The 20316-nt window shown below is 42.3% G+C and overlaps 1 protein-coding gene across 1 annotated transcript in view; it reads right to left on the bottom strand.

Moving 5' to 3' along the window:
* Nucleotides 1-20316, bottom strand: part of CAST (calpastatin) — a 26430-nt gene that overhangs the window by 5545 nt on the left and 569 nt on the right. Inside the window, exons 3-22 of the mRNA XM_010144467.1 lie at nt 15672-15722; nt 15318-15374; nt 14988-15104; nt 13691-13786; nt 13110-13211; nt 12305-12385; nt 12156-12209; nt 11492-11587; nt 11256-11351; nt 10987-11085; nt 9891-9974; nt 8892-8939; nt 6626-6727; nt 6217-6318; nt 5585-5686; nt 4032-4115; nt 3252-3299; nt 2989-3088; nt 2339-2433; nt 1210-1311 (exon numbers count right to left, since the gene is read on the bottom strand). Coding sequence (XP_010142769.1) covers nt 1210-1311; nt 2339-2433; nt 2989-3088; nt 3252-3299; nt 4032-4115; nt 5585-5686; nt 6217-6318; nt 6626-6727; nt 8892-8939; nt 9891-9974; nt 10987-11085; nt 11256-11351; nt 11492-11587; nt 12156-12209; nt 12305-12385; nt 13110-13211; nt 13691-13786; nt 14988-15104; nt 15318-15374; nt 15672-15722 — 1716 coding nt within the window. The remainder of the gene's footprint in view (nt 1-1209; nt 1312-2338; nt 2434-2988; nt 3089-3251; nt 3300-4031; nt 4116-5584; nt 5687-6216; nt 6319-6625; nt 6728-8891; nt 8940-9890; nt 9975-10986; nt 11086-11255; nt 11352-11491; nt 11588-12155; nt 12210-12304; nt 12386-13109; nt 13212-13690; nt 13787-14987; nt 15105-15317; nt 15375-15671; nt 15723-20316) is intronic.

The following is a 20316-nucleotide window of genomic DNA, read 5'->3' as shown; positions in this document are numbered from 1 at the left end:
AGCAGGAACTATCCACACTTCCCATACCTCCCACTTAAAACAAAACTCACGTTCCTGCGTCTCACCCGTGAACACACCCGAGCACCGTCAGCAGAACCCTGGGCTCCTACCCACCTCCCACCCAAACCCATTGGGAGTGGCCTCCACTCCCACCAGACCATGGAGCCAAAGTCAGCCCCAGATCCAGCGCAGGGTGACGATGGAGCACCATGAGCTCCTGGAAACGGCACCAAGTCAGGAAGCGTTCCTCCCACTACGGTTATTTCTCAATTTATGCTGGTTTCATTTCTGGCAAACACACCAGAAACACACCAAACACAGCACCTGGTTAGATAACAGCAGGTTTTTAAGCATATTTCTGTATTTGTTAACATTTTGAAGATTTTTTTTTCTTGCTATAGCAAGGGATGATGCTGCGCAGACTGTACACACCTGCTCCTGCAGCAGCCAACAACTTCTGTGCTGGCGCCTGGTCTGAGATTAGAAATACCCTCCTATATTCCAGCCTAAATTAATTCATGGGCAGCTTGTGGCAATTTTTTTTTCCCCAGTCATGTCCTTCACCTTAAGTACTGCAGTTTACAATTTACTATCAGTATTGCGCAGAAATCTGTCTGCTTTTCTTCTTAGCAGACAAGTCTTTATATAATGACATGAAGGAAGATGGAATGAAGACAAAACAAGCAGAAACAAGCCAGTTACAAAATGGGAGTGATTAAATGAACACCTTGTTGGTGAACTTGGTATTTGTGGGGTTATAGAAGTCTAAGTTTGACAAAAAGGCCACAAAATTAGTAGTAGAAATGGAGAAAAGAGAAGATGCCTGAAAAATAATTGCAGTAATGACAAGGCACTGATATGAAATAATTGCAAATTCCCTGTAGTATTTCAACACTCACCTCCAAGTGGCTGAAGTATATTAACTAACTGAACATTTTTACAACACAACTAATCCAGCTGAGGGAAGAGCAGTTGTTATGCCTACATGCAGGACAACTTCACAGTGAGGGGTTTTTTTTCTAGTAATCATGCTCCTGCATCTGAAAATCACATGCCTTGTTCTTCCATGTGTAAGTATTACAGTGTACCATTTAAAAAATTAAAATGTAAGAAGTAAGGTAAGTATCTCAAATTTTGGGGTGGTTCTTTTTTTGGGGGGGCTTATTTTCCTTTCTCCAGACTGCAAAATCTTCAAATGTCTTTTGTTACCTTTACTTTATCCACAAGTGGCTTGTTCTCATCAGGATCGGGTTCCCTCTGCCCCAGAGAATCAGACAGGAGATCCAAGGCTTCATCCACTTCTTTTTCTCCCTAATGAAGTACAAACACATTTGTGAAAGCAAATCTGCTGTAGAAATGATTTAATTCATCAAGCTCATGTAAGTACTGAGTAATGAACTGTCCAACGAACAACCATCTCTCCCTTCGTAATTACAGTGTAGTGCAATAGCTGGGAAAAAAATTACGGAATATTTAGTCCTACAGAAAACATAACTTAACAAGGGGTTATAGAATTTATGTTAATGGTTTTCTTTTGCTACAGACAAGCCTAATGGATCTAATGAGAACAGTTCTATGAAGAGACTGTTTTGGTAATTGTCATTCATTTTCCAAACATCGTTAGCACTGTGGATTAGCTGCTAAAGGAAATGTCAATCTGAGTTACAATCTATGAACATTTTCATCTTCACACCAGGAACGGTCTTTTGCTAATTCACACCAGTTTTATTCAAACACTGGTTAGGAAAAAAGAACTTAAACCCAGCTAACAGCCCGGTGGGAGGAGGTTTATATTTCCCTTTTAAACCAGGCTGGAGGCACTAGAGGGAGCTCCCACCGCACGGATCAAAACGGGGACAGAAGGAGCCACCCAGCGGTACCAGTAAATGCAAGAACGGGAAGTTCTTGTTACCTAACCAGAAGAATAAAGGAGTGGTTGGGTGAAAGGCCCTCACCTAAAAACGGAACCACTTGCACATGGTAACCACCCACAGCAACCCCTGGGAAGGAAAAGCACCCCTCCTCTGGCATCCTCGGTGACCCTGGAGGAGTCACACAGGACCCGATCCCTCCTTTGGAGGTTTCAAAGGCAGGCTGACACTGCAACAGCAGCAAGCAGACCTTGGGCGAAACAAAAAGCCTTCGCAGACAAGGAAACAGGAACCGTCCAGAAACCCACACGTTCTTTTTCCCCAGAGGGAATGCTTTCTTCCCCTCAACAGCTAGTATCAGCAATAGATTATTTAACTTTGCCAAGGTCTATGCTGGTGATGGGCCACGCATCCACCTCCCCTCTTCAGCCAGCATGAGGTCAGGATCGACAGAAGAGATTGCTTACTGTGGTGGGAGCTGGAGGAGCTGCGGAGTGCACGGAAGAAACCGTAGCAGCAGAGATGATGTCCGAGGGCTCTGCAGGCTTTTCACCCTCCTTGGCTCTCTGAAACAAGACACAGCATCATGGATAACGCTGAACAAAGAGAGAAAAAAATATACTTCATATTCCACCCACCCTAAATGCACTGCCCAGACAGTTTATTTCCAGAAGTTTTTCTTAGAAGTTCTATTTAGTTCAGATTTAAAACCCTTCCTGAGAAGAGCTGCATGACCGTTTTTCACCTTGATTTGTTCACGTTCCATCCTCCACCTGGGTTAAACCCTGGCACAGTTTAAGTCAGAGCAGGTGTAATGTGGCTGCAGGGAAGCGGAGATGTCACCAAACCTGTCCGTGTTCACAAGCAGAACTTTTAAAATTCTTAACTGTAAAGCATTACTTACAGAAGCAACTGGTACCAAGATATGACAACTAACCTACTTATTTTCTTCATGTAAAGTCCTGCTCTCCTATTAATTTATTGCAAAAAAGTATTTAACATTTTTAGTTCCTGAATTTTATTTAAGAAAGTTCACATAAACTTTAAAAGAAATAAATAAAATATTTGACTATTGAAACAATGTGAAAATAAGCAGATTTTCAGAAATCAAATATACTCACCTTTGTTACAGTTGATGCAGGTAATGGCGCAGGTGGCAATGGAGAACGGGAAAACCCTGCTGTCAAGCCCTCTAACAGATCGTTTTCACTCAGAGGCTATTGTTGAAAAAAAAAGAGGCTTTTAAACCTTTCCACCTATTAAAAACTGAGCACGTAACATAGTCTATCTCCAGTTTTAAACTGAAGATTGGGAAGTCTTAGTGACATTTGGGTAATTAATAAATGAATGAAACACTCATCTGAATGTTCACATTTTTACCTGGGATTTTTCTTCTGGTTTTGGTAAGAGTGGTTCTCCATCTTTATCCTACAAAAAAAAAAATCCCTTTGTATTAAACACAGCAGTCCGTAAATGTCCATGTCATACAGGTGCTCCGAGAGTGTTCACTCAGTGACAGGTAGGGTACTGCACAGCAGAACAAGCTCATCAGTGACCCTGAGCATCTACTGCCATTGCTCAAGGTGTCATCTAAAAAATCCAGGTGCTGTAACTTAAAATATCTTAGTGCAGAAAAGTGGTTTGATGTGTAGGATTCTGAACTGGCCTACTTCCTGTGTCAGTTTCTGTGGAAATAGCACAACTAATACATTAATAAAATCCCAACTTCCAGACTGGTAAAGCCATCCTGGGTGCCGGGTCCAGAAGGGCCACATCTTTTCACAAGGGCAGTGCTGGTGGGTGTTGAGCAACACCTGAGTTGTGATGTTTGTAAAAACACCACCTTGAAAAGTTGTGGATTTTTTACCAAATTTGACCAACTGTGATATTAAGTTCTAAAATACAAAAAGTTAATAACAGATTCCAGTGCACTAATCTCAGCCAGAATTATTCATTATCCAGGTACTATCCTCTAAACCACTCCTATGCCTATGCAGGCATCTAATGATGGACATCAGATATTCAGCAACTTCAAACTGCAGTTTTTATAGACTATAAAAACGGCTGAACTGAACACCAACATTTCAAAATTAAATAGAGTTTCAGTTTCATCCTCTTTCTGAGGAATGAAAGGGAAGTCAAGCACGTTAAACAAATCACCTTTGCTTTTGTTAATCTGTACTCCGGAGGAATTGTTTCTTCATCTTCACCCAGTTTTTCATGTTGTTCTTGTTTGGTTTTCTCCTATGAGGACAAAATAAAAATAATATTAAGAAAAACAAATACTGGCGTCCCAACAGATATGCATATGAACAGGCTTTCAAAGTCTTCAGTCTACTGATTCCAATTAGTCTAATTCAATCCAACTACCAGACAAAAATCTCACAAAAATTAAAAGTCTTTTCTCTTGAGAAAGTCTTCCATTTCTCTGCCCCTTTCTTCCTGTGTATATCAGAAGTAGCTCTACAGTTTCAATGAAGATCAGAGTCAAGTAACTAGACAAGCAGAGACCCATCACTACACCTCTGAGTATTAATTCTTGACACTTTTTTAAAATCCACTTGACAGCTATCTGGGCTGCATGCAAAGGAAAGCTGAACAGAGACATCAGTAATCAGCTTCAAAAAGGACTACCCCCTACAGAAGAGATAATGGAAGATGATAGCTAAAAAAAAGTAGTAAAGCCAGCTTTGGGTAATGTTGTTTGATACAGCTCCAGCCCATCAGAAGTGCTGTCCTCTCCATTTTTGGCTCCATTAAACACAATCTGTGCCTAGAGATAGGTCTGAGCACAAGTGCGCCAAGGAGCAGCTGAGGGACCTGGCGGGGTTTTAGCCTGGAGAAAAGGAGGCTCAGGAGAGACCTTCTGGTTCTCAACAACTCCCTGACAGGAGGCTGGAGCAAGAGTGGGGTTGGTCTCTTCTCCCCAGGAACAAGCAACAGGACAAGAGGAATTGGCCTCAAGCTGCGCCAGGGGAGGCTGAGGCTGGCTCTGAGGAGCCGTTTCTTCCCCACTGGGGTTGTCCAGGGCTGGCCCAGGCTGCCCAGGGCAGTGGTGGAGTCCCCATCCCTGGAGAGGTTTCCCAGCTGTGTGGAGGTGGTGCTGAGGGACAGGGGTCAGGGGGGACTTGGTAGTGCTGGGGGAACAGGGGCACTTGAGGAGCTGAAAGGTCTCTTCCAACCTCAATGATTTTGTGACTCTATCTGGCCCATGGTTTGGGGTGGCAAATGGGGTCATTCCGACTGTGACTGAGAACAGCATTCCCTTAGACAGAATACACCTATTTCAGTGACTTATTTAAGGCTCCCTGTTAAAATAAGAAAATCGGTGTCAAACCCCTAAGTTTTATGTATCATTCCTAATTTAAATAACTCACCATTAATTTGGTCCCTTTCAAAAGAGGACCATACCGTGTGTTACCTCTGATGGAAGTGTTAACTCTGCCTTGGGTCAGCAGTACGACCCTCAGCACATGCAGTTTGCAGAAGCTGAGGGAGCTACTGTACTGTACTTGCCAGAATTATTAAGAAAATGCACTCACTGTGCTGAAATCCTACCAGTATTTCCTGAGCAGAACAAGATTGGTTTCATGAGTGAATTTTGTTTTTGAAAAAAGTGAAAATATCCTCTCTAAATTGTTCTGAGGAAATACAGTGATGCTGAAGGCAATCACATCAACAGTCTATTTTTTGAGGTCTGGTTGTTTCTTTACCTTAACTTTGTCCACAATAGGTTTATTTTCATCTGGATCGGGCTCCCTCTGCCCTAGGCTGCTGGACAAGGCTTCAAGCGCTTCATCTGTCACGAGTCCAACCTGTTAATGGCATCATTACAGTAAAGAAACTGTTCTGAGTTCAGATTTCAGCTGAAGAATTCTGTTCGTATACCACCACCACCAGTCACACATCACTTAAGGTAAAAATTGAGAAGTAAACAAAAAAACCGTAATGCTACTCTCTCTAATTGTCTTTGCATGCTGCTGGGTTCAGGCACAAGGAAACTTCGACAGAAGCCGCTCTGGAAACAGGCTTCTTCATTCCAAAGACTTGCTCACAGCCCCACAGGGGTAACACAGGGAATGTTCCATGTTGTTCTGTTTCTTTAACAGAAGCACCAGGAGCTAGAGCAGACCACAAGAGCTGCCAGTTTGACTTCTTCCATGAAGAAGGTCACTGACTTTCCCTGTTCAGTCTGTGCTGGAGTCATCTTTTTGGAGAGCACTCAGCCAGCACGCTTATCTCCACGGACGAAGAACACACAATACCGAAGTAAGTCTTGACAATACTGTACCACTGCACAAAGGACATGCTGAGTTCTGCCCTAGCTCCAGCTGAAACTACTCACTGCAGACACAGCTGACGGAGCTGAAGACTGCACCGTGCAAGCTCTGGCACGAGGGATGGCTTCGTCCTTAGTAGATTTTGCAGAAACAGGATACGAAGCCTTCTGAAACAGAACAATTACATTTCATTTCAATTTAATTTAAAATTCCATCCCATGCTCACAAACCCAAATGTACCTGTTAAGCAGCCTCTTTTTCTTCTTTTTAAATACAGTATAAAAGAAAGAAAGGCCTAAATTTAAAGGTAGAAGCCCCTCAAGGACTAAGTGCCAATACCGCATGTTCCACGGAGAGCAACAGGAGGGGAAAAGCAGAAACAGAACAAAATACTTTTCTTGAAAGAATTCCAGCATTATCCAGTCTCAGCAAAATCACCAGTGTCAGCACTTTCAGTGAACTCAAAAGACATACCTTGGATGTGCTGGGCTTCGGTACTTTGGGTCGTACCACAGGCTGTACAGGGCAGGAGAAGTCTTTTGAAAATTCATCAACAAGATCAGATTCACTCAAAGGCTGCAAAAAAGACATACGTGGTACAGGTGAGGTGACTCACTGCTCAGGTTTAACTTCATTTTCAAGAATAATATTGCAACTGCTTGGAAAGGAGGAAAACTTCTGCAGCCCACAGAAAAACAAACTTTCGTATTTACATGCAATGAAACAGCATGAATTTCGCAGTGCCTGAAATGAAGAAAACCACTTTTTCATTTTCAGAATGAGTTGGTTGCTTTGTTATTAAAAATCAGTATGTATAGAGAATGTTATGTTCAATGGTGTTTACAAGGCCACTGAAGAGGAAAACACAACCCTTTAATTAGAAAAAAATAAGGCCAATATTTACTAGTGTTCACTGTAGCAGCATCATGTTATCGTATTTCAGGTATAAATTATGCATAGGTCATGGAAAGCACCACCATCAGATTGTGATTCTCCCATTTTAATTTCTTTTCCTCTTTTCCAGCCAAAGCAGAGCTCTCTGAGGAAGTGTCACCTGGGAGATGCCTGTGCACTGACCGCTGACCCTCAGGAGGTTTTCCCTGTCCGAGTTTTACGGAAAAGTGAATGAACAGCAGTTTTAGTTCCCTGCTGTGTGATCTGTTACGACCTGCTGATACGATGTGATCTAGTACTACGTGACCTACATGCTCCTGTGATCTATTACTGATACTCCTGGGTCCTTCAAATGACTGTTTACACTAAAATGTTTACATCTAGCTCGCAGTGATGGCTGTTCACATGCTATGTGGAACTTGATGGGTTTGGGTCCAACTGGTAAAATTAATGACATTTCTAAAGGAGTGTCTTATTTCCTCCCCCCACTTCCATTCCTCTGTTGATCAGTGCCCCTAAGTCTTTATAAAACGTCTCATCACACAAGGCCCCACTTTTCATAACATCTGAATTCCTTTTTCAACCCCCTAAACTGAAAAAGCATTCAGGTAGTAACAGCTTTTTTCACAGAAGCTGCATGTGCTTAAGGGAGTGCAGAGGGGAGGCCCTAGTTGAATCATGAAGAAAAGCTCTACATTCACCATGAATCAAAGAAGAACTGTAAGAACTGAAGGTTTTCAGCTCCTGACATAATATTCTGGTTTTGCTGGTTTGGGTCTTCTGCTTCCATTTTGTACTGGACTTCAGTCACATTGAGAACCAATCTCCCTTAACTCATGCCACTTTTGGCGCATTTCTTGGGTTTTTGATGTGCCACCTCCCCATGGAAGAGGAAGGCCAGTCTCTAATACGAGTGCCCGGTCCCCTGAGAACATAGTTGCTCTTCTAATGACACGCTTGGCAGGGTTCCTCTGAGCAGCTATCATATGTTACCAGCTCAAGGTGACTGCACATTTAAGATCTGACACACAAATTTTTAGAGACATGAAGCCTTTCCATCGCTGCCTTTGTGTTCCTCCACATTTAAAGCCTGAACAATACAAACAACTTCACACTGCTGCTAAAAAACCACTGTGTCGTTCTCACTGATTGCACTTGACCTCCACACTAATTTCAGAAGGAGGGAGGTTTCCTGTACGGTTAGAATTTTCACAGCACTCCTCGACTTATGGTATTTCCAAAGTGAAGCTCTCAGTTTCTTCAGTGAACAGTTGCTTTTCCTAATTTTTGCTTTCTTTCCATGCATTTTAAATTAGTCTTTTTAACTTTCTCTTTCCATCTTTTCATTCTATCTTGCAATTTCTAGGCCACAACCGATGCTTTTTGCAAAGTTCAGGTTGTTCTTTGTGATTAGAAAAATGGCCACAGCAGATTTCTCTTTCTTTCCAATTGTTTTCCTTTACATTTGATGACTAAACAGAGGAAACTGCCAAGAAAGTAAAAGACTTTCCTGCCTCACCTCTCTCTGCACTTCAACAACTCCAACAGATTTCTGCAGGAAACCTTATGCTAGCTCCCCACACAGCTCTTCTCTGTGTCAGCAGTCATTTCTGTAGCTCTCTCCTATCTCAGTGATCTCTAAACCTTTCTCTTACTATGAGCTCTTCCTTCACAGCCAGAAATTCCAAGAAAACCAGTTTTCACTCAACACTTCAGCAGGTTTTGTGCAAGGAAGCAAACATTCAAGCAGATGAAGAGACTTACGTAAGGGCAGAGAGAAGTGATGACAGAGAGGGAGAGAACAAGATATCTATTCACACTCCTACAATACTGTCAGTTTTCTAACCTTAGGCTTTTCTTCAGGCTTTGGCAATATCGGTTTTCCATCTTTATCCTAAAAGAAAAGTAAGTATTATTGACATTTCCCCACTGCCACAAGAAGTGCCATACTCCACAATCACTAGTAAAACAATATAAAATAAATGATACACACAAGAGGAAATCAGTGACACTGTAACAGGAATTGCCCCAAACATGGAGAATTCTTACAAGGCCAGGTCAGTGGTTTAAAGAAAAACAAATGCGATGTCAGCACGACACCAATTGGTCGAGAGACCAAGAAGTGTTCATTCCTATCAGTTTCGATGAACAGCGAGAATTAATTCCATAGTAAACCAGTAGCAAAACAAGCTTTGAGTGTCTAAGACAAAACTTTTGCACTTGAACAAGCAGGGAGTTAAATCCCAGGTCTGTAGTCAGGTACTCTTGATAACTCTCAAGGGAGGGGTACAGCTGCTCCTTTCAAAACAGCACGTTAATATTCAGCCCCAGCAAGGCCAGTCTGTACCACAGCCTTGCTAACATCAGTTGTACCAATAACTGCCATAAAAATCTTCAGTTCTGGACTTTACAGAAAACTCATCTCAGTTCTGTTGTGCTTAACCCTGAACAAATCTCCATCACTTGAAGCAACGATCTGAAAAAATGAGTGTAATTTCTGTACCATTTGACAATGGTACTTGGAGGTTACATTACAATGTGATTCCAAGAGCACTTCTCTACAGGGATGTATCTACAACACTCAGGATTACTACCAGAAATAGGAACCACTGCTCTTGGAGAAGGAACGTGTGACCTTGGGAGATCAGGTCTCTGCTCAGAATGCCTGAAAAACTCAGTCATGCCCACAATGGAAGGGAACCGGAGATACAAAAACTGCCAACAGGAGAAAGCCTTTGATTCAATATGCGTTTTGCTTGTTTTCCCCACATTCTTTCCCCTTCGTGACCAAAGGTGTCAGATGCAGCACCCTATTTACAAAGCAATGGAGAGATGAAAAACCTACCAGCTCTGGTGTCAACCTGTATTCCGGAGGTATTGTATCATCACGTTCTCCAACCTTTTCTTCTTTCTTCTCTTTAGCTTTTGCCTCAAGAAGAAAGAACAAAAAAGAAATCACTTAAAGGAAATTAAAATAAAAACTCAAAGCACACTCAACATCACAGCCAAGAATCCTCACCCTACTGTTTGAAGAAGTGCAAGCATCGGACAAACTTACTCCATGTATCAAGATATTAAAATTCATCAGTTTACAGCTCTCAGACTCCTGTGGTAAAACCATCATGGTTTAAGAGTCAATGCCATGAATGAATATGGCAATATTGTTTTAAATTCTAAAAAACTTCAGACGCTGTTCAGAGCTGTAACTTCATGGCATATGCGTTTAGAATTTTGGGTGTGTACAAAAACCACACGTTTCCTTGGCTTTCGTAACTGTTTCTACAAGCCATGATTCTGTATCATTTTCCATGACTGCTACTGAAACACAGCTTTTAATTCTCCTTCATGAAACAACACATCCACCAAGTTATCTGAAGGCCCAGACTGAATCTATCTCCAATATAACACACTCTGTTTTGATCTTCTCTTGACAACAAATTATTTTCTGCTACCCTCTGTCATTTCTCTGGTCTCAGCTGTAAGTGAAGACAAAGAAAGTAACTGGTATGAGCAGGTTATAGGCAGAGTTTGAAAAAGGATTAAAAGCCAGAGCTTAACATGAAAGCACTGGGCTACTGTTAAAACCTAGCTGTTGAAGAAAAATTAAAGTCTTAGACAACACAGCAAAAGGCAAGAACCAAATTAGAAAGGTCATGGGGTCTGATGAAAAAAGGAGTATAAGCACCAAACCCCCCCAAAGTTAATTAAAAATCAAAGAGCAATTATGTGTAAACCAAAAGCTTGCTATAAATTCCACCCAGTGCTTGAGGATTTCTTCATTTCTTAATTTTCTTCATTATGTAAGGCTCAGACGCTCCTTAGGCCTTTGCTATGGAAGTTTCTCTGTCATTATTTTACACATTTGTACAGGATCTAACAAAGAGGATTCAGGATTTCATGGGAGAGTCTGAAAACTGCTGTAAAAAGGAGCACAGTGGTACCTCGGACACCTCCACAATAGGGGTGAGATCAGGTTCAGGTTCAGGTTCAGGTCCACCAAGAGTATCAAGAAGAGCTTCCACTGCTTCATCTTTAATTTCCTGTATTTAAGAAAATATGCAAACCATTTCATTATTTCTTTAAACTGATGCAGGCTTTAGCCTACATATCTTTTATGCTCTATCTTTACAAGATCAAGCACACATGAAACAAGACACGTGTTTGTAAATAGTAGTCAGAAGTTAACTAGTCCAAGAATGACTATTTATACCTCTTTTGATTTTGTTTTCTTCTCCTTAGGAGGAACTGAGGCCTTGACTGAACTTGCTTCTTGTGCTTGCATGATTTCTCCTTCCTTACTTGGTTTCTATGAGAGATATGAAATCACACAAAAAAAACAACAAGAAAGGGAAGACCGTGAAAATCACTTCAAAGTGAAGTATTAAGATAATAATGGCAATGTTTTATTGCAATAAAGGCATGTGACAGCAAGAAAAACATCAGTACCTCTGTCAGACTTGTCGTCTTCTCTTTGCCAGCAGCAGGGCTACAGGTGAAGTCAGACGACAGTGCCTCTGCGAGCTCATCCACAGTCATCGGCTTCTGGGCAAGAAAACGCACACTAGGTTATGATTATGAAAGTTCAAATATCAAAAACTCACTTTAAAAGATGAATCCATGCTCACTCACAAAACGAACGCCTAAGGACAGGCTGCTGTCACAAAAAAAAAAACCCCAAACCTTTCCCCTCACTGCTTGATTAATTTTTCAGATAAGCTTTTATTTTTATATGTTAAACTTATAAATGGTAAAATCAAGCTGGCTTACAGAACTCCTTTGTCAAGTTCAAGTAATCTTTGCTAAAGACACCAGGAAGAGACTCCTGCATGTACAGCTACTTTTTCTTCCCTTTGTTATTATTACACCCAGTATTTTAACAAGCATTTATTTGACTTGTTCCAGCTTCAGTCAATGTCCTGAAAATTCCTACTTCTTTATTAAAAACATCTGAGCCAGGTTCTATTTCGTTTTATCAGTATCTATGTTATCTGGCACTCCACAACCCTATCCCACTTTCTGGGATTTCTGCAAGACAGGCAATACACAAATTTTCCTAGGAAATTGATAACGGTGTTATTTTCACCTTCCAATATAAAACAATAAATCTTACTTCATCTAGTTCATCTGCTTTTGGTGGGACTTCATCTTTGCCATCCCCTTTGCTCTAAAACAAGAATTAATTTTGTAATAAATGGGAAGCAGGAATTTACAATATGAAATAAAACACGCATGAAGAGCATTTTTTTTTATTTCACTAACCTTCAACAATTTAACATACTCTGGAGGGAGACTACCTTCCCGTTTACCCATTTCTTCCAAGTATCTTGACAATATATCCTCCTATGAAAAGAAACCACACATCAATGTTTCTGTACGCTCGTTCCATTTGTAATGTAGAGCTATCTATAGTGGTACTTCTGAAAAGAAAATGTGGGGGTTGGCTGGGTCAGGGGGGCAGTCCTGGACCATGACTAGCAGTGTCTGTGAAAACCTTCTTGCTTCTACAGTGCACGTCACCCTGTATCTCCCCTGACAGACCCTTCTGCGCTAACGCAGGCCACTTCACTGTCTCAGGCCATAGAACATACTGCTGTACCTAGAGTGGATTTTAATTATGTATGAATTCTAAAATTTTTATCATGGATGAGTACTACACTGAGCCAGAGCTTATAATCATAATCCTTCTTACATTAATCTCCCATTCTAGCTCAGAAAAGTACAGGTTCTTCCCAAAATCCTCTGTGGTTTACTCTTCCTCAAGTAGAAATGAAACCTCTCTTACACCTTCCTCATTGCCTTTTGTAAATCCACTGAAGACCACACTTGGAAGACATCTCAAAAAACAATAAACTTCTTTTGCTGACACCTCACTGATTTCTACTGCAATACACACAGACCAGTATCACGTCTGCATTATTGAGAACAACACTGGAACTCAACCGTACAAACTCTGTTTTGCCTCTCAGCAGGTCAAAGCAACAAATACTGGATTAATGTAGAAGTGAGTAACCACAGACATAATTTTAGAATTTTCTAAAAAACAAAAATTACAAATGTGAACTACCTTAACTTCTGGACCAGTGTAGACAGGACTAGCAGGCATATCTTCTGCAAGCTCACCTAGGGTGTCTATCAGGCTGTCTAGTGCCGACTCATCCATACCAGTCTGAAAAACAAGCAAACCATTATAAAGTTATCATGTTGTACAAAGGAAAAACGATCTGATGAATCTGTAGAAAACTCCTGGAAACCAGACCAGAAGCTTTCTTTCATCAGGTCCTGCACTTGACAGATTTGTTAGTGAGAACTACTCTGAAATTCATTCTCCAGTGTCAGTACAGGATCATTCGCATTTATATACCAGCTGATACACATGCATACATACACACACATAACTGAAATGAAGAGTAATTAATTTTATGCCTGTTGTGGTGAAAGTGATTCTAAATAACTCCTATTTGACAAACATAGATGACATGCCACTAGCTTGGTACCTATTCCTTCCAATAGTCCCTCACCACCACACATCTGCTACTTAGCAACATTACAGCCCTTACCAACGTATCTCTTGTGAAATGTTGGAGAGACAAATGCTCTGAGACATTTTCATGGGGGAAGCATTTGTCTGGGACTGCGTTTACCAACCTCAATACTTGGCTGATCAGTTGCAGCAACCACGCTTGCATCGGTAGCACCTGTGCCAGCCTCACCTGCCATTGTGGACATCTTCTCAGGCTTAGGCTGGAGAAGAAAGAGAACAACAAACAGATGGATTTATCACATGGCCCTATGTTAAAAATTCTAGAGAAAAACCAAAGTAAAACAGAGATGCTCTACTCAGGCACGTGAATCTACTGTCCTTCTTCACTTACGTTTTGGATAAAAACAATCAGCTGGTTCTACCTGCAGGCTGAGTGCTCTGAAAATTGAGTAGCTGCAGCTTCAATGACACTGAGCCCAGCCTAAACTGCCTAACTCTAAGGCCATGCATGGTTTTTTGGGCTCAGCAACAGGCTAATGCAGCTGAACAGTGAACAGATGCTGGGGCAGAACGAGCCACCACCTTCCTGTGATGCCACGGAGACACTTTTGTTTCCAGTGTGGTTTTGCTGAGACAGAAAGGACATTATTTTACATACTCTGCCTCTTTCTTTCACCTTCCCAGTAGAAGAAATCTGCAGTGTGGAAAGACTGTGAGGACTCTAAGTCTCTTTTGAAAGCTTTCATTTACACCCATAGTTCTCAATACACCACGAAAACCAGCAGCAAACATGGCTCAAATAGGGTAGAGTGAAAACTTCTTCAGGAGCGCAGGAGCAACACCAACACAAGAGGCAGACCTCTGCATACCGACATTCTTGTTTACCACAGAACGAGTGGGATGTAGCAGAGCTGCAGGAGTCCTTCATGTTACTCTGGCCGTGTCACAAGAACACATGCAGACCAGAAGGCCTCTAGATCCTGACTCTACACACTTTTGCTCCAGCTTTTTCTCCACTTTCTCCTCTGAAATGAATCTTTTACGCCAGCCTTTCTCTTTCTTCCTAGTTTTTTTCAGACTCCTGCAGTCACAATGTACGGATCACCAAGCATAAACCATTACCACCACCTAGCAGGGCAGCTCTACCTACAGCTGACACTTGTTTGTTAATGCTGGAAGCAACACGTTCAGGATGTTTAAGGTAATTAGTGGGTAAAGAGTCAAGTTTCTAAGTCCCAGATTTTAGAGCAGCACAAGCTGTGGTGAAAGTGATCCACAAGGAGAGTGGCACAAGGAGGTTTGTGATACACACCTTTAAATACAAGAGAGCTTTTGAGCTTTTCCACATTTTTTGGAGGCCCAGATTTACTTTGCAATACTCAGCAGGAGAACCCATCTTGATATGGATTTCTCACCCTTTCAACAATATAAATAATACCAACTGGACAGCTCCAACTATACCTTTGCTGTCTCCACAGAGGTCGCTGGTGGCAGCTGGTCAGCAGGGGGGGTGTTTAGTTTTCCTGTATTACTTGGTTTAGAAGCCATTGTCACAGGAGGTGAGATTTGGCTTTTTGCCTGTGTAGAGATAAGTTATTACCATTAGATACAGAAATGCTTACGGGCTGGCTTGGGTTTGGTTTGGGGGTTTTTTAAAATTAAAGAAAAATAAGAAAGAAGAGAAGGCAGTGAGGGAAGGGAGGGAGAAAAGGAAGGAGGGAAGGAAGAAAGGAAAAAGAAAAATACAAGAAGAAGCTCTAATTAAAAAGGGAGTGTAATTATATAACTTACCCCACTAGATTCCTTTTGCCTCTCTTCAGATGGCTGTTTATTTTGAGAGTCTGTTGGCTGTCATAAAATTAAAAATTGAGATGATTTCCCCTTACCACCATTCATGCCATGGACCACCATCTACACTAGCTAAATAAGCATGAGACAGATTTAAAGACAGTCAACAGAACACTTCTGTGATGAGACAAAGCATCCCAACCACTCCCCTCGCACACCTGTCAGCTCCTTGCTCTTTTGCACACCGGTCCACTCCCGATCATGTGGGGCAGAGCAGCAGCAAAGAGCCTTTTTCCAAGGTACAAGAGCCCAAGACCAAGGTACAGCAACTCACAAAGGTGAATAGAAAGTGCTTACCTTGGTTGACTGGCCTTTTTTTCCAGGTTCTGATTTGGTTGTAGGTGCAGTCTGAAATATAAGCGACAAATATTCAGACAGAGATTAGTATCTGGTGGTTTCTAAGGGGTCAGGTTATTTAAAGAAGAGTATCAGATGGGTTCACGCTTGTGAGCACCACGCTGTGTAACTCATAAACAGCACTTTGGTCTTGGATTTACAACGCCCTGGCACAGATCGGAGTTCTCAAATGTGTGCAAACACATGCACGCTTCTCATACGAAGGATCAAAAAGAGAGGGAAGGAAGATATTAAATAAATATAACGAATGGTTTCATTTACACCTGAAAATTTTCTGCAGCCAAGCCACGATATTAATTCCTGTGGTTCACCTGAAGTCCAAGTAAGCAAGAGATTAGCAGAAACATGTAACAACACACTCCAAAATGAGAATTACAGTTATATCTGGTAAGAAAAAAGAAAAATGAAAACATCAGACTCCTCACCATGTTTTTTTTTTTTTGCTCTTGCTACATCAGCTGTGCTACAATTCGCACACCAAGAGGCAAGCTGGACAGTCAAAGAGAGACGCCCAAGAGCAGACAGAGCAGGCAGCAGAGCGGCATACCTAGAGCTGGGCCCTTTCGCGAGCTGGGACTGGAGGCCCGGCGATTCCCCTGGGGCTGGCAGGGACCAGGACCATTTCTCCTTGTGCTCTGCCACCTGCAGCAGAGGGGTCTTGGACCCTGTCTACAAAATGAGGGGCCACAGACAGAAACCCTTCCTATTCCCCCTATCCTAATAACACACCAAGTGTATTTAAAGTTACTGAGACAAATAACAGAGTTTTCCCCCCAATAGCCTTACAACCTCAAAAACATTCCATTATGCAGTGTTTTAAATTCTTTCATTGCTTTGCAATGTTTTCATTTCAGCTGTCAAACATTAATTACCATTTAGATACACCCAGCTTCTGCTTCCTAGCTGACCACATACAGAAATTTGCTGAATTGTTTGCCATTTGTTATGCGGGTATTCACACCCCCACACAAAGCCACAGACACCTGGATGGCAAATCCTGAATGTGAAAACATGTAGGGCATAAGGTCGGCTAAGGCCTTGGAGCTGCAGACCGTGGTGAAGAACTGAACACCAAGTCAGTCACAACAGGTAAAAAAATATTGACAGAGAGGGAGGATAAAAATGTCCCAAACTTCAAAGTGGGGGGAAAATATAAAATGAAATAAATTTAAAAAAAAAAAAAACAAAATACCACTTAACCTCTCAGATCCCCCCTCTTGGATTTTCCGTGGTTACAGCACAGTGCTGCTCAGACTGAGTCATGCTCCATATGCTGCCACTGGTACACCCCCTTGATGTGACCCGTTAATGCAGAGGCACACACACCCATTTGTTACCTGTACAGTACATAATCCTGTATCAAAATGTTCATCCTAAATTTTCAGGTAATAAGCTAAAAAACGTTGGATGTACTTATGTATGTCAAGGGATAGGACCAGACGAACAGCAGATGGTCTCTATGAACTCCCCTCCCTCCCCAAAGGGAAGAGGACGGGAACAAGGGAGAGAGACTCATGGGCTGGAGCACTAAAACTGCCTTAATGAAAATAGTAACAATAAAACGAACTAAATACAAATACAGACAACACCAATACTGAACCAAACACCTCCCCCCCCCCCCGTCAACCATGTCACAGTCACCAGTGATGGTCAGGCACTGGGTAAGTCCCAGTCTGGGCTCAGCAGCAGACGGGAACCAGATGCAGGAGCTGGATTCCAGAACTGGATTCCGGGATGCACAGCCTGGGATCGAAGGCAGATCAGGCAGAGTCCTCCTCAGACACCGGCCGCTGGAGAATAGAGATGGACCGTTGTGCTCCCTCAGCTTTATACAAGATATGACGTTTATGGGATGGAACTCCTGGTTGGTCAGTGTAGGGTCACCTGTCCTGCCCGCTCCTCCCCGCAGCAGCAACCTCTCACTCACTGCACCCCAATGTGGGATACGAGATTAACAGTGGCCTTGGTCTGTACAGGAGAAACTACAAACAAGAGCCCTTCTGCATCCCAGCCCGTGGCAGTGACCATCCAGCATTATCACTGCTAGGAGCAGACTGTCTGCAAAAACATGCCATGATCTTCAGAAAGTGCCATCTCTGAGCAGAGTCTGAACTGGACAGTGAAACCACTGACCAGAGTGAGTTCTGCTCTGACCCAAACCAGGACACTCCAACATCTAAAGCAAAGAGTCAGCCAGATGTGAGCTGTCCTTTGGCAGCAAGGATGCAAAGAAATGTCACAGAGGTGCAAGCATGATGGTCAAGAAACGGAGGTTGATTTTCTTGCTCTGGGACTTCAAGCGCCCTGTTGTTAGAGCACAAATTCAGGGTTTTCTCATGTGCTTTTCAGAAGGAAAGTAAACACGCCTTTTCTGCAGGACAACAAAATGTATATACTTGCATTTGTGTCAACACCCAACAGCAGCTGTACAGAACACAAATTAAATTCTCAGTCTACCAAACCAGCTATTAGCTACCACATGCCTTTTTCTATACTGTAAATACTATTTTACTAAGTACCAAACGTCCTTTTTTTGTGTAGGGTATGCATTACTCATTCTGTACCTTTTAAGAGGTGCAGAATCGCTCATACTATAAATTTATCTGTGACAATGCTGACGAATCCATGGACTCATCAGGCAATGCTTTGATTCAAGACTCATACACTCATGAGGTTGCAAAGGCCATGTTCAAACACATGACCAGAAGCACATACGTGTTCACACACACCTATTTAGATACACTTTTAGCAACAACCGAGTTCAAATACAATTAAAAAAAAATTACAAGGCAAGTCAAACCAACAGCTGTAGGATGAGACTACACATTCCCAAAAGACAAAGCTGCAGGGTGCTGTGGTTGTTCTCCACCCAAGCTGCCCTCCACCCTGGTCCTCCAATCCTTCCACCTCACCCAGGTGGCTTTGCCTACAGAACGAGAACTTCCACATTCCTGCCTCTGCGCAGGAACTCACGGCCTTCTCAGAGTAGTTAACTGGAAACAAGGATTCACAGACACAGAACTGGGAGCTAAAGAGGGGTCCGGAGCAGGCAGCACACTTGAGAGACTCTAAGAAAGACAAATGGGATGTGGTTACAGCAGGCAGTTAGGAGAGAGTCATCATTTGCACAGAATTCAGACCCAGAAATGAAAGTGACTCAGCAACCTGATTTATTTTCAAAGTCTACTGTCGAAATGCAGATTACTCGCTGCATTCAGCAGAAGGAAGACATCCATAATGCAACAAACATTAAAAGAAAAGATTAATTGTCTTATGCATGCAAAGGCAGGACGTTGTTTCACAGGGATTCATGTTTACCAGTCTCACAGCACTCAAGGACTCCTATTTTGCAAATGTCACTGTTACAGATAAGATTACGAAGTTATACATTCTTCTGAGAGTCATTTCAAATTTCAAGCTCAGAAAGCCAGTATCCATTGTTAGATATCTGTCTGGGTTAAAGTGTGCAGATAACAGCATCAGTAACGAATAAGATACTCGAGTTTGCTATCGAACACAATAGGGAGATGAAATTGGAGACTTGCAGGTACCTTCATTAATGAGTAATGGTGATCGAGAACAAATGGAAAAGCTTTAATTTTTGTCCAACTCACTGCTACCAGTCTAAGACCTACATGTGTGCATGGAAGAAAAGGGGTTTTTAAAGGTTGAGGGGAATCAAATGGCTGAGTCCAAATTCAGAGATGGAGCTTGACTGCCTTGAGAGAGAAGCATGCTGAAACTACCAGAGGTAACAGGCACCAGCTGCAGCAAAGGAACTTCCCATGTGACAGAAGGAGAAAAACCATTGTAACGAAGGTGACCAAAGATCAGAACCGACACCCAGCAGTGACGAGCAGCTGCACATTCACAGTGTGTCCAGCAAGGCCTTGGGCAGTCACATCTACCTGCAGAGCTGTCTCTGCCCGAAGCAGATGAGCTCCAGGGCCTCTGCTGACCTCTCCACGGTCAGCAGTTCCCTCACTCACACCACCACGGGCACCCTAACGCTCACCACTGCACCAGTCCTGGTGGGTGTAGCTTGGTGTTGAGCATTTTTGCTGGTTTCACTATTACGATGGTGGAAATTGGAAGAGGGAGAGAATCGTTAATCATTTCCTGAAATAACACACGTAAGTTCTGTTAGGCAAGAGGCGAAACAGAGGGTGATGACACTCTCCCAACAGGTACAGTACGTGGCTGATGACACAGCTTCACCACCAAAGAATTCCAGTCATCAGACAAGACACAACAGGTATGAAGGACAATGCCAAGAAACTGCCAGGCAGACAAAGACACAAGATTAACAAGAAGGTGCAAATGTATGTGCACTAAAAGCTTAATCTTGTTTTGAATTCTTTAAAACGTGAAAAATTACCATGAGGTAAATAAGCCTGCAATCACACTGGGGGGAGCTGTGTACATGTCACACAGGGTGTCAGAGCTGAAAATAAAAATATTAATTAACATTTTCTTAATGCTGCCATAAAACCCTCTGAGTGCTCTGTATAGCATTTTTTAGATATTTTTTGAAGAGGAAACAAAGCTGCAGACAAGAAATATGCCAAGGGAAGCTACTCAGTTA

This window comes from Buceros rhinoceros, unplaced genomic scaffold (genome assembly GCF_000710305.1).
Source record: "Buceros rhinoceros silvestris isolate BGI_N320 unplaced genomic scaffold, ASM71030v1 scaffold11630, whole genome shotgun sequence".
Taxonomy (NCBI): domain Eukaryota; kingdom Metazoa; phylum Chordata; class Aves; order Bucerotiformes; family Bucerotidae; genus Buceros; species Buceros rhinoceros.
The sequence above is the reverse complement of the archived record's forward strand: the minus strand, read 5'-3'. Positions and strand labels throughout refer to the sequence as shown.